The 16,529-nt window shown below is 39.9% G+C and overlaps 1 protein-coding gene across 1 annotated transcript in view; it reads left to right on the forward strand.

Annotated features, from left to right (window-relative positions):
• LOC123516130 (protein amalgam-like) overlaps positions 1 to 16,529 on the forward strand; it is a 177,443-nt gene that overhangs the window by 150,940 nt on the left and 9,974 nt on the right. The window contains exon 5 of the mRNA XM_045275238.1: positions 5,697 to 5,824. Coding sequence (XP_045131173.1) covers positions 5,697 to 5,824 — 128 coding nt within the window. The remainder of the gene's footprint in view (positions 1 to 5,696; positions 5,825 to 16,529) is intronic.

Below are 16,529 nucleotides of genomic sequence, written 5' to 3' on the forward strand. Positions count from 1 at the left end.
CCTCCTCCTGCACCCCTCCTCCTCCTCTTCCTCCTCCTACTCCTGCCCTGGGCCTTCAGTCTTCTCTAGGATTATTCCCCTCCGCTGGTCTTTACCTTCTTCTTGGGTCCTCGGAAAGATGCCTCGCCATCCACCTCTGTTTTTACATCTTATCTTCTTCATTTTTATATATCTTTTCACCTTTCTTCTTTCGTTCTTTTTCCGCATTCTCTCTCTCTCTCTCTCTCTCTCTCTCTCTCTCTCTCTCTCTCTCTCTCTCTCTCTCTCTCTCTATCTATCTATCTATCTATTTTTTTTTTCATTTTTGTCCCTACTTTTCCATCTTCACATTTCCTAACCTCCTCCTCCTTTTCTTTCTCCGTGAAATTCTTCCTACATGTCTTCTTCTTTCGTTACCATTATGCTTTCCCTTCTCCTATCTTTCCTTGTTATTCCCATTTGGCTTCAATGTTCCTTGCAACTATTTCTCATCTTCTCTGCGGTTACTCTTCCTTTCCCTTCACTTTTCGTCACGTTATCCCTCCTACCTCATCTCTCCCCTGCTGTACCTCCTTCTTCTCCTATTCTTCCCACCATGGCTCGTTCCTCACGCCCCCTGACGCCCCCTAACGTCCCCTCTGGTCCCCTCCCGCCCATAGCTCTCGTTCAACCGAGCCGGACCATCAGTCACTCAACTCTGGTTACCGATCACTTGCAACCCGCGTCAGCCAGGGATGGAGGGTGGCGCCGTGGCCTCTGTGGAACGAGGAGAGAGAGAGAGAGGAGCTGCGTGGCTGTCCCTCCTCTCCGGCCTGACTGCTTTATGCAGACGAATGTGACTGGAGGGAGGAAAAGACCTCGCAAGAGTTTGATGAAGGAGGAGGAGGAGGAATCAGAGGAAAAGGAGGACGTGAAGGAAAGCCTGCCTCTTCACTCCATATATTCTTATTCGCTTGCGATGTGTGTGTGTGTGTGTGTGTGTGTGTGTGTGTGTGTGTGTGTGTGTGTGTGTGTGTGTGTGTGTGTGTGTGTGTGTGTGTGTGTGTGTGTGTGTGTGTGTGTTTATTAAATCATTACTATATAGAGAATCAACTCACACCAACAATAAATATGTGTGAGGTGAAAATATCTCCCCAACCCTTCCATTTGGTATGATCATCCTTCCTCATCCTTAGTATCACTATAAAAACTGTTAGCAGAGAGATGGAGGTTAGAGAAGAGGGAAAACATTAGGTAATTTTCTTCTTTTAGCGGGAAAAATACTAACGAGAACCTATAAAGTGTTAAAAACTTATAGGCATTAAAGAAGAAAAAAAACCTGTCTGGAAGCGAAAGGATTAATACATCACCCAAACATCTTATAACACTCAAATAACACATTTTCACACCAACAACTGATATAAGAAGACATGAAGATATCTTGCTGTATTACTGATAAACACCCTCCAAACACCTCTTAAACCACCCCAGTAACGCTCGCTTCCACTCTCTATTCATCCCCTGTATTCATCCCCTCTCTTCACCTCTCCTCCCCAGCCAGGCACTAAAAACACGAGTCCGAAACGCTGTAATTGGGTAGTATTTTTTCAGCCACATTATACACCGAAGTATTTATCACCACAATCGCAATTTCCCATCGAGAGTTTATGGGCACTTCGTCTTTTTACGGTTATGAGGGAGATGTCGTTTGCTTGTATCTCAAGGTCTTGTACCATCCAAGCACTCCAGGACGCTTCTGCAGGAGGAGGAGGAGGAGATGAGGGAAGAGGAGTAACAGGAGAGAAAATTAAAGACAGAGGATCAGGATATGGCGGCAAAAATAGACATGAAGAGAAGGAGAAGGAGAAGGACGGGGAAGGAGGAGGAGGAGGAGGAGGGGAAAAAGGAGGAGGAGGAGGAGGAGGAGGAGGAGGAGGAGGAGGAGGAGGAGGAGAAAGAGGAGGAGGAGGAGGAGGACAATAGTTAGGAACATGAAGAGGATGAGGCACGTGTGTGTGTGTGTGTGTGTGTGTGTGTGTGTGTGTGTGTGTGTGTGTGTGTGTGTGTGTGTGTGTGTGTGTGCGTGTGTGTTTTAGCATCATGTCCTAAACACACACACACACACACACACACACACGATCGTATTCAGCGTTGTGTCTGTTGTGTAAAAAAAAAAAGAATGAATGAGTCAAAAAAAGCCAATAATTAACTCTCATTGCTCGACGTCCTCATCTTGCGTGGTACATTAGCGGGCGAATAAGTTAATTAAGGCTGCAGAAAGACTCTCCGATGCGCCACACAAAGCGACCAACCGCCTCATTTGTTCCCACCCCAAGACAAGAACATTCCTTGACATATTTTCACGTCAGTCCTTGTTAAACGGAAATTGTGTGTAGGTCTAAAGTAAAAATATCACCAAAAAATAATAGTCAAAATAGGGTAGAGAACATTATCAACCTATTCAACCGAGTCCTGAGTTCTTATTAAGCGGAAATAACGTAGAGGTTTAAAGAAATATTGTACCGCTACCTATGAAAAAATAGAATTGTCTGTAGGTCAAAAAATAATGAAAAAAAAAAAAAAACGTAAGAAAAATAGGGAGAGAGAACATTATCAAGCTATTCAGCCGAGTCCTGAGTCTCTCTCTCTCTCTCTCTAGTCTTTATTAAGAGGAAATAACGTGGAGGTTTAAGTAAAAATTGTACCTCCATACCTAAGAAAATAGAAAACGGAGGAAATTATATGCAAGTATGAAAAAATAATGCAAAGAAAAAGAACAAAAGCCATGGAACTATTTATTGAACCTCACGTGTCCTTCTACTTTAAGGGACCCTGAAACACGATCGGGTGAGTGTTCAGAACAATATTTATGACCGGAATTAAGTGAAGTCGTCCGTAATTAGTCGCCATTAACACAAGTCGCCTCGTGTTTGGAAATTCGAAACGGTAGGAAGAAAACCTCATATTTGCTGAAGGTATTAGTCCACCGCAGCTGAGTGGTGGTGGTGGTGGTTGGTGGTGGTGGTGGTGGTGGAGATGGTGGTGGTAGTGGTCGTGGTGGTGTTTAAAAAAGAATGAGGAGGAAGTGGCTTTACATTAATTAAATATGCAAACGATGGTGAAAAAAAAAGTTAGTCGTCCAGGAATTATGTACATGAATCATCCACACTTACGTACATGTCAGGAAGGATGAAAACGTACACACACACACACACACACACACACACACACACACACACACACACACACACACACACACCTGGAACACAATAGGAACATAAAGGTCGCATCTCAAAATATAACCTGGTGAGTTCTAGCGCCCGGAAAATGTTGAGCGGTGTGAGACGCGATCATCAAGCGCCGCCAGCCCTCAATGACGCCCTCGCTTCTTACCTTGACCCTTCCTACCGCTGCTACTCCTCCTCCTCCTCCTCCTCCTCCTCCTCCTCTTCCTTCTCCTCCTCCTCCTCTTCCTCTTCCTTCTCCTCCTCCTCCTCCTCTTCCTTTTCCTTCTCCTCCTCCTCCTGAATAATAAACACATTTGGCTGGAGGGTGGCATGTGGGGAGCCTTGTCCTGTGTTATCCTGTTTCTATCACTAATAGAATAGATACCCGAGCAACCTAGTAAGGAACTCAAGATCTGTTGCTGTTTGAGCTTCCTTTATATTCCTTTTGCACTCCTGTCTCTCCTCCTCAAGATTCCCTCAGTGATTCTATCCCTCGCTTTTTTTTACATATTTTATTTTCCGTCGATAATTTAAGCCTCACGATTTTCTTTTTTTCAGTATCTACACTACCACAAGCTTCATTCCTCCTCTCCCTCTTCTTTTCCTTTTTTCTCCTATCTTTTTATCTTCATCTTCCTTCTCTTCCGCCTCCTCCTCCTCTTCCTCCTCCTCCTGTTCTTCCTCCTCTTACACAATCCCTCTCCCGTTCGTATTCCTTGCTCCGGAAGGACGTTTTCTATTACTTTTAGGGTCCTCATCAAACAGCGATTCCCTCGTTTTCCCTTATCACCTGCTCTTCCTCGTAACATCTTCCATTTAGACGGCAACAAACATTCCCTCCCTCCTCCCCCTTCTCTCCTATCATCCCTTCACTCCAGTCCTTCCCCGTCACCTCTATTCCTTGCCTTTTTCACTCCAGTCCCTCTCCAGTGTCGTCACCTGCGTCACATACACGACAAGGCGTTGAAAGGTCTCGTTCGTCTCAAGGTATAGGAAGAGCACGAGGCATGGCTGATGGTGGTGGTGGTGGTGGTAGTGGTGATGGTAGTGGTGGAGTCTCCTTGGTTCGGGTTAGGGAGCTCACAAATGATTTACAAGCCAAGAGGGAAAACAAACTTGAGTAAGGGTGAAATAAACGAAAGGTATAAAAATTTCTTGAAGGGAATGAATGTTGTTGTGTACTGTTGCCTGTTTTTTTTTTTTTTTTTTCTGGTCTCATATTTTTTTTCACTTTTTTTTTATCCCATAGGAGCAAATTTTCTTTTTTTCCATTGCTTTGGAGAAATGAGTCAAGCTTTTACATATTTCATTGTCTTTTATTGTCTATTTTTTTACCCCATAAAAGCAAACTTTCTTATTTTTTTCTTGTCATTGCTTTGGAGAAAAGAGTCAACAAGCTTTTCCTTATTTTTTTAGTCTTTTTGTCTTTACTTTTTTTTACCCATACAAGCAAACTTTTTTTTTTGTATTGCTTTGGAGAAAAGAGTCAAGCTTTTTCTTATTTTTCTATTCTTTTATTTTCTACTTTTTTTGTTTTTTAATCCCACAGAAGCAAATTTTCTTGTTTATGATGGGACATTGCTTTGGAGACATAACAAATCTTATCTCTTATTTTCCTGTATCTTGACATTTCATATTCTTTTCTTCTAAGGAATGTGAGGGTGGCAGGAGATGATGAGCAATAAAGTGTGCACGTCCGTTTGTCTCTATGTGTATGTGTACGTGTGTTTGTGTGCGTGTTCCAGCCGCCGCGTTATCACAGGGGACACGACACACCTTTCTCTCAGTCCCACGGAGCCAATACTGAGAACTGTTGCGGAGTTATGACCTCATAAGTCTCCCTAATTAGCCACATTAAGGAGGTAGAAGGCCTGCAACGCCTCGCCCCTGCACCGCCCCTCGGAGGCCTGCAACACCCTCGCTAACTCCCCGCCGGCTATTGCTCCAAGAAACACCTCGCCACATGTTTTTAGGCGTCCCTTGGAATGTTTCAGTACCGTGGTCTAATTCTTGTTTCAGTGTTACTTAAATAAATAGTAAAGATAAGTAGGTGAATAGATAAATGAAAGCGATGGGATGCTGTAAGGAATTTGGTGAGAAAACTAAGAATTTGGATGTGATAACGATGTCTTGTTTTGAGGTTTAGATTTTGTCTCATATCTTTCTCTCTCTCTCTCTCTCTCTCTCTCTCTCTCTCTCTCTCTCTCTCTCTCTCTCTCTCTCTCTCTCTCTTTCCACCGCTAGGAACTACACCCAATCCTCCTTCCATATATTTTTCAAAGGATGCTCCAACGAAAACTAAACGAAAGGACCCATTTTTCACCAGCAGGACGCCTTCGACCCAGTAAAACTCTCTCTTCACAATGTAACTTCCTCCCATCACCACTATGTCTCTTTTACCACTCTACCACACACATCTCCTCCCTTTCTTTTTTCCTTCCCTCCCTTTCCTTTTTTTTTTGTGGCAATCTTTCTCCCTATCACAGTGGCTTTCTCTCTCGTCCCCTACAGAGCCCAAAACGACCATATTTGGGGGCCCGGACGTATTCATCAACCGGGGCAGCAACATCAACCTGACCTGCGTGGTGGACTACACGCCCAAACCGCCATCTTACGTCATTTGGAAACACAACAATAAGGTCAGAAGCATGTCGGTCTTGTCACTCTGTACTTTCAATATCAATTCAATTTCTTTCATGTTCATAATGTTCTTTTTCTTTTTATTCTTTTATGTATGAACGAAAAACTGGCCAAGGTCAATAAAATAGTTCTAAAAAAGGCCCATTTAGTTGCCAGTTCCCTTACAGATCAGACAGTGTTAGCCAAAATACAGTGATGAATGTCTTGAGGCCTCCCTCTTAAATGAACTCAAGTCATAGGAAGTTGGAAATACAGACACAGGCAGGGAGTTCTAGAGTTTACCACAGAAAGGTATGAATGACTGAGAGTACTGGTTAAATCTTGCTAGTAGAGAGGTGGTCTTAGTCTTCCCCATACCCCCTCTCTCTCTCTCTCTCTCTCCACTCTTCGTCAACAGCACCATCAACTTCTTTGTCACCGCCTCTAAGTTTTGGGATTTTTTCGTGTCGTTTTTTCGTTCCCTTACTTTTATTTATTAACAATTTGTTACTCGACACTGGGTTAGAGGGGTAGAGGTGTTGGTTAGTTAGTTTGAGGGAGAAAGAGGGGAAGAGAGAGAGAGAGAGAGAGAGAGAGAGAGAGAGAGAGAGAGAGAGAGAGAGAGAGAGAGAGAGAGAGAGAGAGAGAGAGAGAGAGAGAGAGAGAGAGAGAGAGAGAGAGAGAGAGAGAGAGAGAGAGAGAGAGAAACTTACCTACCTACAACACACACATATGGATGGTGCTCCGGCAAAAAAAAAAGAGAGAGAGAGAGAGAGACAGAAAAATAAAAGAGAAGAAAAATATATCTAGAGCCTCTTAAACCACAATTCCAGATTCCCCTTCCAGATCCAAACTCTCCCAGTCTTTCCCTCACTCCCTCCCTCAGCCTTCTCCTCCCTCCCTTTCTTTCCCCACGCATCCCCCTTAATGACAGAGAAGCCACCGGTCTGTTAATGAGTATCCGGAGCGCACTAATGATGGAGCGTTTTTATCATGACAGCGACTCGTCCTTGGCGCCAAAGCGGACCGCCAACCACCCTCGGGAGGAGACTGCGAAAAAAACGAGAACTTTACCAATGCGGGTCAGAATAAAATGAAAAAAAGGTACAGATTGCCAAAACGCTGGAAAAAAATATATATAGAAAAATGGGAGGATGTAAACGGATGGAAAAGTTGGATACTGAAAGAAGTGAATGCAAAAAACACCGATCCATCAGAAAAGAGACGAGGGAAGAATAGGGAAAAAGGAAAAATATACCTATCTGATGGAGAGTAAAAACAAGAGGTTTAAAAAAAATGGAAAAGCAGAAGGTAGAAAGCAAGAAATAACCTTCATGGAGAGAGAGAGAGAGAGAGAGAGAGAGAGAGAGAGAGAGAGAGAGAGAGAGAGAGAGAGAGAGAGAGAGAGAGAGAGAGAGAGAGAGAGAGAGAGAGAGAGAGAGAGAGAGAGAGAGAGAGAGAGAGAGAGAGAGAGAGAGAGACATCAATAAAAAAATATATCTGGCAAGAAAACCAAATGAATACAACAATTCTATCAACAAAAAATATATGTAAAGAGAATAAAAGTTTAGGTAAATAAAAAGGAGGGTAAAGAAAACTGGATAAAAAACGAAAACCATACGTGCAGAGAAACAAAAAGAAAAGAAGTGAAAGGGTTGACACAGCGTGAAAAACAAACAAAGGGTGTGAAGAGGATGGCAAACTGAGTAACTGAAAAAAAAAAATGTACATACACCTTACCGAAAAAAAAAAAAAAAAATACTCCACTTTCTCAGTAATGTTAAAAAAAAAAGGAAAATGGAAGGAATAAGACTCGTTTGGCGCACATTAAAATGAAAAACTAAGAAAAAAAAAATTAAGAATACCACAATAGCCAAACTGATCGATGGAGGCGCCTGGCGATGAAAAAAAAAATATTTCTTTCAGCAAATTTTGAAGAGAAACAAGTTATGAAAAAACCAAAGAAAGTGGAAGGAATTAGACTCTTTTTATACCGTCGATCACTGAAATGGCGCATACTAAAAAAAATACAACAAAGAAAAGTAAACACGAATAAAAAGTACCACAATAACCACAAAAAAAAAAAAAAACACTTCACTTTTCAGCAAATTCTTGAGAGAAACAAAATGATAAAAGAAGGAAAATGGAAGGAATTAGACTCGTTTCATCTCGTCGATCGCTAGAATAACACACATTGAAAAACAAGAAAAAGAAAAAGAAAAAAACGAATAAAGAAAATACCACAATAGCCAAACAGATCGATGGAGGCACATGAGCGAAAAAAAAAAAAAAGATACTCCACTTTTTTAACAAATTTTTGAGAGAAATAAGTTGATAATAAAAAAAAAAAAAAAAGGGAGGAATTAGACTCGTTTCATTTCGTTGATCACTAAAATGGCACACATAAAAAAATTAATAAAAAAAACACAGAAGCCAAACTAATCGATGGAGGCGCCTGGGTGAGGTGAGGACTACTGCTGAGCAATACACCAGCAGGAGGGAAAGCCCGACTCAGCCAGACATGAAGGGCGTGTTAAGATACCAAGTTAAACCTTCCTTCTATCAACTATTCCCATACGTTCGGTTCGTCTCTATTTCATTTATTTTTTTTATATATTGTGAGGAACTGAAGAAGTTTGGTATGAGGACACATAAAGTAGAAATAAACCCATTCATTTACCTACCGTTCCCATTAACTTGAGCATAATCAAAAGAAAGAAAAGAAAAGACATGTGAAGTTAAATCTATTCGTCTATCTATCTATATTCTAATCAGTCTAGTCTCTCTGTCTCAATTTGAACAAAATAAAACAATAAAAAAAAAAAAAAGACACGTAAGGTTAAATCTATCCATCTATCAATCTATATTTCAATCAATGTAGTCTCTCTGTCCCTCCGTTCGTCTATTCATCCATCAATCAACTCATCCATGTGTCTATTCTTATCTACCTATGCCTGTCTGTGTGTCAGTCCACCATATACCAGGGAGAAGGTGTGATGTGTTTTGTCTTCCCATCTCTCCAGTGGCCGGTCATCTGCAGGGTGTGGAAGACAATCACAGGCTCCTCCTCCCTGTGTCTCCTGGGATGGTGGGGACACTAGCCTTGTGGGGAGCAGCGTGAGGGTCTTAAGAGTAAAGAGTACGGGGTGAAAGGAAAGATAATAAAAGTAGAGAAAAAGAAAGTAAGGAAAGGCAGTAGAAGGTAGTGGTGACGAGAATGGGGAAGTGAGAGTAGAGAAACTTAGGAGTGAAGAGTAGGAGGTGAGAGGAGATAAAGAACAAAAGTAGGGAAAGGAAGTAAGGAAAGAGAGGAGGAGGTAGCTAGTGATGACGAGAAAGGGATGTGAGAGAAGAGAAATAAGGTAAAGAGAAGGGAGTGTAAATGGAAAGAGGAAGGAACGGAAGAGGTAGTGAAAATAGAGGAAAAGGAGGAGTAAAGAAGCGAAGGGCGGAAAGAGACAGGGTGGGGAATGAGGGAAATAAAGAGAGAGAGAAAGAAAAGAAAAAGTGAAAAGATAAGATTCATTTATTCTCCTCTTACATACAATGGATTTCTAGATTTTCATTTCTTTCCTATAATATATCTTTCTTCATTTCATTTTTTTTCATAGGGTAGAAAATGATCAAATTAAACGAAAGGGAGGAAAAATAAAAGGAGTGACAAGGAAATATTTGTTTATTCTCCTCTTACATGCAAGGGTTTTCTAGGTTTTCATTTCTTTCCTATAATATTTCTTTCTTCATTCACGTCTCCCTTTATTTCTCTCTTCTCCTCCCTCTTTCTCTCCTCTCTTCTATTCCATTTCACCGGCAGTGGCCAATTTGAGAGATAACGCGCATGAACCTTCTGTCATTACATTTTTACTTTTATTCCTGAGACGCTGGGGACAAAAAAAGTTTAGGGCTCTTACCTCCTTCATTCACTCTGTCATAATCTCGTTCTCACTCTCACTCTCTCTCTCTCTCTCTCTCTCTCTCTCTCTCTCTAGCTCATAGTCTCACGTTTTTTTTTTTTTTTTTTTGGGCTCTTAAATTTCCATTTCCTGTTTTATTTGCGTGTGTTTAGATCAACTTTTGTCTTTGTGTCCGTTATGCTTTTTATCTATCTCGTCTTGTTTTGTCTCGTCTCCCTCTTCTTCTCCCTCCCCCTCACACTCTTTCTCTCTCTCCCTCTCTCTCTCCCTTTCGCTCTCTTTCTCTTTGTACAGACCCAATTGTTTCTTCTTACCTAATGTCTACCCAACTGCCAGCACCTTCACCTCCTCCTGATCTGTAACAATTAACTCCCTGGTCTTCCTTTTTTTCCCTTCCTGCGGCTCTTGAGGCACCATGACACACACTTTCTTCCTTTTTAAAAATTTCCTAGTCATCTTTGCCTGGCGCCATATGACCCCGTTGTAGTTGCGAGCTAAAATCAAATATTCATTCTCTTTTGCCGCGCCGCTACCCAACTTTGTCTTTGGGAGCGTGGCGCCTCATTTTCTCAATTACAAACTTGCGTATTCATGGACAACAGTCGAGGAAACCTGCACTTGTTTCCTGTGTGTTTATTGTGTGTACCTTAACCTCTTCAGTATTATGACGTGTTTCCATATTCATTCCGACTGCTATTTGGAGAATTTACATATCTTGAGAAACTTTCTGTAGGGGGATTAAAATGTTGAAGACTGTGGCCATTAATCTTATAATTTCCATTGACTCTCTCTAATGTCATTAAATCGTCTAATCACACCCAAAACTCAAGGTAAATGTGCGTCCCAGTACTGTAGGGATTAAGCTCAAGTTTCTGATCTGCTGAGAATCTCTAAAAATCCTGAAACTGAGATTTACTTTTTTTTTTTTTTTTTACTTTATCAGAGGAATAGCGATGGAAACAAAACGAAAATCTGCTCTTATTTTCTCTATGTTTAATGTGTTTCCGTTAATTAGTCTCAAGTTTCTGATCTGCTGAGAAACTCTTTGAAAAACGTGAAACTGAGAATTCTTACTGTATCAGAGGAATGGCGATGGAGACAAAAAACACCTGAACTTATTTTTTCTGTGTTTATTGTGTTTCCCTTAATTAATCTCAGTTTCTGATCTGCTGAAAAACTCTTTGAAAATACTGAAACTGAGAATTCTTACTGTACCAGAGGAATGGCGATGGAGACAAAACACAAAAGTAACTGGAAAATAACAGAGAAGGTTGCTCGATTTCTTACCACGTCTGTACTTTGTTTTCCTCTGTCCACTCACCACCTCACTTCGCTTCCGGATCCAAATTCACTTGACTTTTTTTGTGCTTTTTTTTTTGTTGTTCTTCTTTCCTCCTCCTGCTCTTAGCGGCAGGAGAGGACCGCCACGACGTGTGAAACATGAGTGAGTTTTTCAGTGTGTTGCAGTAATGTCTCCTTACTCTCACGTTACGTTTTCCACCACAATAACTGGTAAACTTTTCCTTTGAAGCCTTTTTTTAATTATTTACCTACTCTTTTTTGAGAAACTGCAACTTAATCTTGGTGTATTATTGTTTTAATATCATAAGAGTGAGATAATTCCATGTATTTTCCGAACATTTTCATTACTGGTCTCATTTTTAACACGTTCAGTGCTATGACGCGTTTTCATATTCATTCTGCTTACTATTTGATTTTATACAGCTTCAGAAACTAATGTTGGGAATATAATATTGAAAACTCTGGCTATTAATATTTTCACCTCCATTGACCGTTGCTAATAAAAAAATAAAATCGCTTTAATTGTACCTAAAATTAAAGGTAAAAATACGTCCGATTAGAAAAGGAGTTAACACCTTTCATATCTTTAGTGACACCCTTTACCAACACATCCTGTCGCAATATGATCTCGTCACTGCGGCTCAAAAAACAATTAATCAACTATTCACTATGTTTTAACCTCTACAGCATCATTTCCTAGGCTACCAACTCCCCGGGCAGGCAGTAGGTTTTAAGTAGAGTAACGGGTGGTTCCTTCTGGCCAGGTGGCGGGCTCATTTCTCAAGTCGTTTCCATCAGCGCGCCGTTCATCTCGTCCACCTTCAATTTCCCTCCCTTGTAAATCGCGCCTAAGCCAATTCGCTCGCCCCTCACCCTGCAGATCTTCCCCATTAATTAGGCAGGAAACAGTAACATCTGCACACTCACACGCGCTCGCACATTCCCGGCAAAGATGAAAGTTGTGCGCTCACTAAATATCCCGCCCAAATATGGATGGCACTCTCCCACTCTCACTCTCTCTCTCTCTCTCTCTCTCTCTCAGTCAGTCTCCCTCACCAAGTTATGTACGTGCATATAACCTTTAGACATACAATATAACATGATAGAATTTTTACCTCCCTTCCTCTCTCTCTCTCTCTCTCTCTCTCTCTCTCTCTCTCTCTCTCATTTCAATTATTCCATCCCATCCTCCCTTTGTCTTCCTGTACACGTTCCCTTTTACACATTTCCATTAGATCTCTTTCAAATTTGTTCTCCTGTCTCTCAGGTACATAGACAATTATGATCCATTTTTGTGTTTCTCTCTCTCTCTCTCTCTCTCTCTCTCTCTCTCTCTCTCTCTCTCTCTCTCTCTCTCTCTCTCTCTCTCTCTCTCTCTCTCTCTCTCTCTCTCTCTCTCTCTCTCTCTCTCTCTCTCTCTCTCTCTCTCTCTCTCTCTCTCTCTCTCTCTCTCTCTCTCTGCAATATCATAACAAACAAACACCTCACCACCATTTTGCTTTCCCGGAGTGCATCTCTTCCCGCTTTAATTGACACTATCAGGGTTGCAATGTCGCCGTAGTGTTCAAAATGTAGTCGTCCCGCCGGTATTACTTCACGCATCCACATTCATTCTCCTCCCACGAAACTTTTCTAAAACCTGTTGCTTAGCTCTTTATGATTCAACTAATTCAGTAAGGACGTCTTCCTTGACCTCTTGAATACCATGACCCGCTTCCATATTCATTCTGCTTACTATTTGGTGATTTTATACAGCTTCTGGAGTTTATTTTGGGGATAAAAGTAGTGAAGATTGTAGCCATTAATCTTCTGACATCCGTAGGCCCTTCTTAATGTGAATAATATTGTCTAATCGTACAGAAATATCAAAGTAAGAATGTGATCCAGTGCTGAAGGGGTTGATTGCTATTTGGTAAGTGTTTCCTTGGTCACTAATCACTCTAAAACATGTTTACTTGTTCTACAGCCACTTCCACGGTTTAAACTGCGTAAAAATTGCAAAATATATTCTCTCAATCGCCTAATTTCTCACTCATGCCTTTGAAAATTTCTTGCATTACTTCTTGTCTTTCTTAGTATTTCGTATTGTATTGAAAGACTTAACATTTTTCCCTAACTCTTACTTCTCAATTTAGTTTTGTGTTAGTCTCAAAATTTCGATTGATTCTCTCCTTTTGAATGTTCATTATAGGAGCTGCCACTTTCACTGGATCCTTTTTGTCAGAACCTTTCTCTTGCCTAGACCATAAAAATAAGCATAGCAAAATGTACATATTCCTACGTAATACCAAATGAGTTTGAGACTTACATGGCTTTTCTTTCTTACATCTTGCATCTTATTTCCTAAAAAAAAAAAAAAAAAAAAAAAAAGAATATGCACATAATAAGAAGTAAAAATATATATACCCCATAAAATGACGAAGCTTTTCAGGAGTGTCAAAATGATTCCAATAAGAGAGACAGAGAGAGAAAAATAATCACTCAAGTGTCAAGAAAATATGAAAGCAAGTCGTAAGAAATGTGAGATAAGCCAAGAAAAGAGATGAGAAAAGAGAAGATGACAGCAGCATATGAAAGGGAGATGAGGAGGAGGCAAAAAAGATGCGGAGGGGGATGAAAGAAGAAGAGGAGGAGGAGGAGGAGGAGGAGGAGGAGGAGGAGGAGGAGGAGGAGGAGGAGGAGGAGGAGGAGGAGGAGGAGGAGGAGGAGGAGGAGAGAGGAGAGAGGAGAGAGAGAGAAGAAGGAGAGAGAGAGAGAGAGAGAGAGAGAGAGAGAGAGAGAGAGAGAGAGAGAGAGAGAGAGAGAGAGAGAGAGAGAGAGAGAGAGAGAGAGAGAGAGAGAGAGAGAGAGAGAGAGAGAGAGAGAGAGAGAGAGAGAGTAGAAGTTGAAGGGGAAGAAAAGGAGGAATCACTGTACTGATCACGAGGCCAAACACTTGCTTAGCTGTTGAGATGAAAGGAAGAGTGAAGCAGAGGAATAAGGAAGAGGTAATGTACAATAGGAGGAGGAGGAGGAGGAGGAGGAGGAGGAGGAGGAGGAGGAGGAGGAGGAGGAGGAGGAGGAGGAGGAGGAGGAGGAGGCTTCGACCATTGCCAAAGTAGGAGTGATGGAAGCGACAGATGGAGAAAATGTATTAAGGAGAAATGAGAGGAGGATGTGAGAGGTGGAGGAGGAGGAGGAGATGATTTCAGGGACGACGTTGATGATTATGATTGAAGATTTCCCGCGGTACAGTATGTGAGGAAATGTACAGGTGAGGTATACTGTGTGACGGAAACAAAGAGAGAGTTCAAATGGACGATAAATAAACAAAACACAAGGCCCACAGGAAACGTGAAGGTGAGAGGCGATGCTGGAAAACAAGCGACGATATATCTGAAAGAAAAGTCAGTCCCCTCACGAAAAAAGGAGCAGGATGAAAAGAATCCATTTACAGAACAAAGAAGAAATGAATTGCGAAAATAAAAACACACTTGGAAATAAAATAACAAGAAACAATGAAAAGTCACATATTTATATATATGAATAAGTGAATGTATGTAAAGTAATTATACATATAAAATAAATAAAGATTTAAATGAAAATTAATGAACTAAGTAAAATACAATAAAACATATATATATATATATATATATATATATATATATATATATATATATATATATATATATATATATATATATATATATATATATATATATATATATATATATATATATATATATATATATATATATATATATATATATATATATATATATATATATATATATATATATATATATATATATATATATATATATATATATATATATATATATATATATATATATATATATATATATATATATATATATATATATATATATATATATATATATATATATATATATATATATATATATATATATATATATATATATATATATATATATATATATATATATATATATATATATATATATATATATATATATATATATCTATATATCTATCTATCTATCTATCTATCTATATATATATATATATATATATATATATATATATATATATATATATATATATATATATATATATATATATATATATTGATAAAATTAGGAAAAGAAACTCAAATCAATCTCAGATTTGAATCGGTGAACGTGAAGTGGAAAAACACTTTGAATGAAACAATAAAGCTGCAGGAAGGATAAAAATAACGAGAAAAATTTAAAAGCACGCACGAGGAAGGAAAAAAACTAGTTTTAGAATGACGCAAAGAAAAAAAAAAAAAACACGTGGCCAAGGGAAACAAAGCGACTCATGGATGAAAGAAAACAAGAAAAAAGTATGCATGGCCTGCAGGAAGCCGTCTCGAAAATCTTCATATATATATATATATATATATATATATATATATATATATATATATATATATATATATATATATATATATATATAGAGAGAGAGAGAGAGAGAGAGAGAGAGAGAGAGAGAGTATCCAAAGTTGCTTTACCTGACCATGCTACCGCTACCACCACCACCACCACCACCACCACCATCACCACAATCACCCCTAAATCAACAGTATAAAGGCGTTTAATCCCACAAACAAAACATAAAAACACGGTAATCCTGACGCAAATATGGAGTTGATCCCAGGATAAAATAAAAAAAAAACAAGAAATGAACAAAAACAAAGTGTCCCATAACCAAATGAACAGTAAATATTTCCCTTGGCACTACAATTCACACAGGAGCCATTTCGTACGCCAGAGCAACAAGCCGATACCAAATATTTGCTTATCATTAAGACTCCTCACGTCCATTCCGGTGTGCTAGCCTGTGATTCAAACTCGTCACCAATGAGCCGCTCTCGAAAAAAAGATAAAAACACAAAAAAAGCAGAAACACACGAACAATTACCAATTTTACTGAGTTATGATATATTGCACCAAAAGACAGACACTACTCATTAACAGAGAATCAAGGCCATTATATCCCCCTTCCTCCCCACCCCCACCACTTCCACCACCACCACCACCATAACCCCAGTGACATGCCTTAATGCAGCGCTTTCATTCGGCCACAAAGAGTAACAGAGCATTTGAAGCAGCAATGGAAGAGACACGCATAGAAAACAGGGTTATTTGCATTCAGCCCGCTCTGTCTTGAGTATCATCTGAGAGGCATAATCTGAGAACCATTCGCCCCCAGTACCAAGTGACTAAGCCCCGGCAAGACAGACAAACAGACAGAAGGTAATAATATATAGGTTATGTTGGACGTGGGTGGCATGACCATTCTTTATCAGTACCAAGTGACTACCTCTCTTCAGCACGGACAAACAGACAGCAGGGAATGAATGTATAGGTTATGTTAGACGTGCAGCAGTTATCAGTCAATCAACAAAGGACGAGTAGAGCAGCAGAAGCAACAACACAAGTAGTAACAGCAGTGGGAACGAGGGAGGGATGGGGAAGGAGAGTAGGAGAGCAGAAGGTTTTTGGATAAGGTTATGTTAGACGTG

Source organism: Portunus trituberculatus, chromosome 40 (genome assembly GCF_017591435.1).
Source record: "Portunus trituberculatus isolate SZX2019 chromosome 40, ASM1759143v1, whole genome shotgun sequence".
Taxonomy (NCBI): Eukaryota; Metazoa; Arthropoda; class Malacostraca; order Decapoda; family Portunidae; genus Portunus; species Portunus trituberculatus.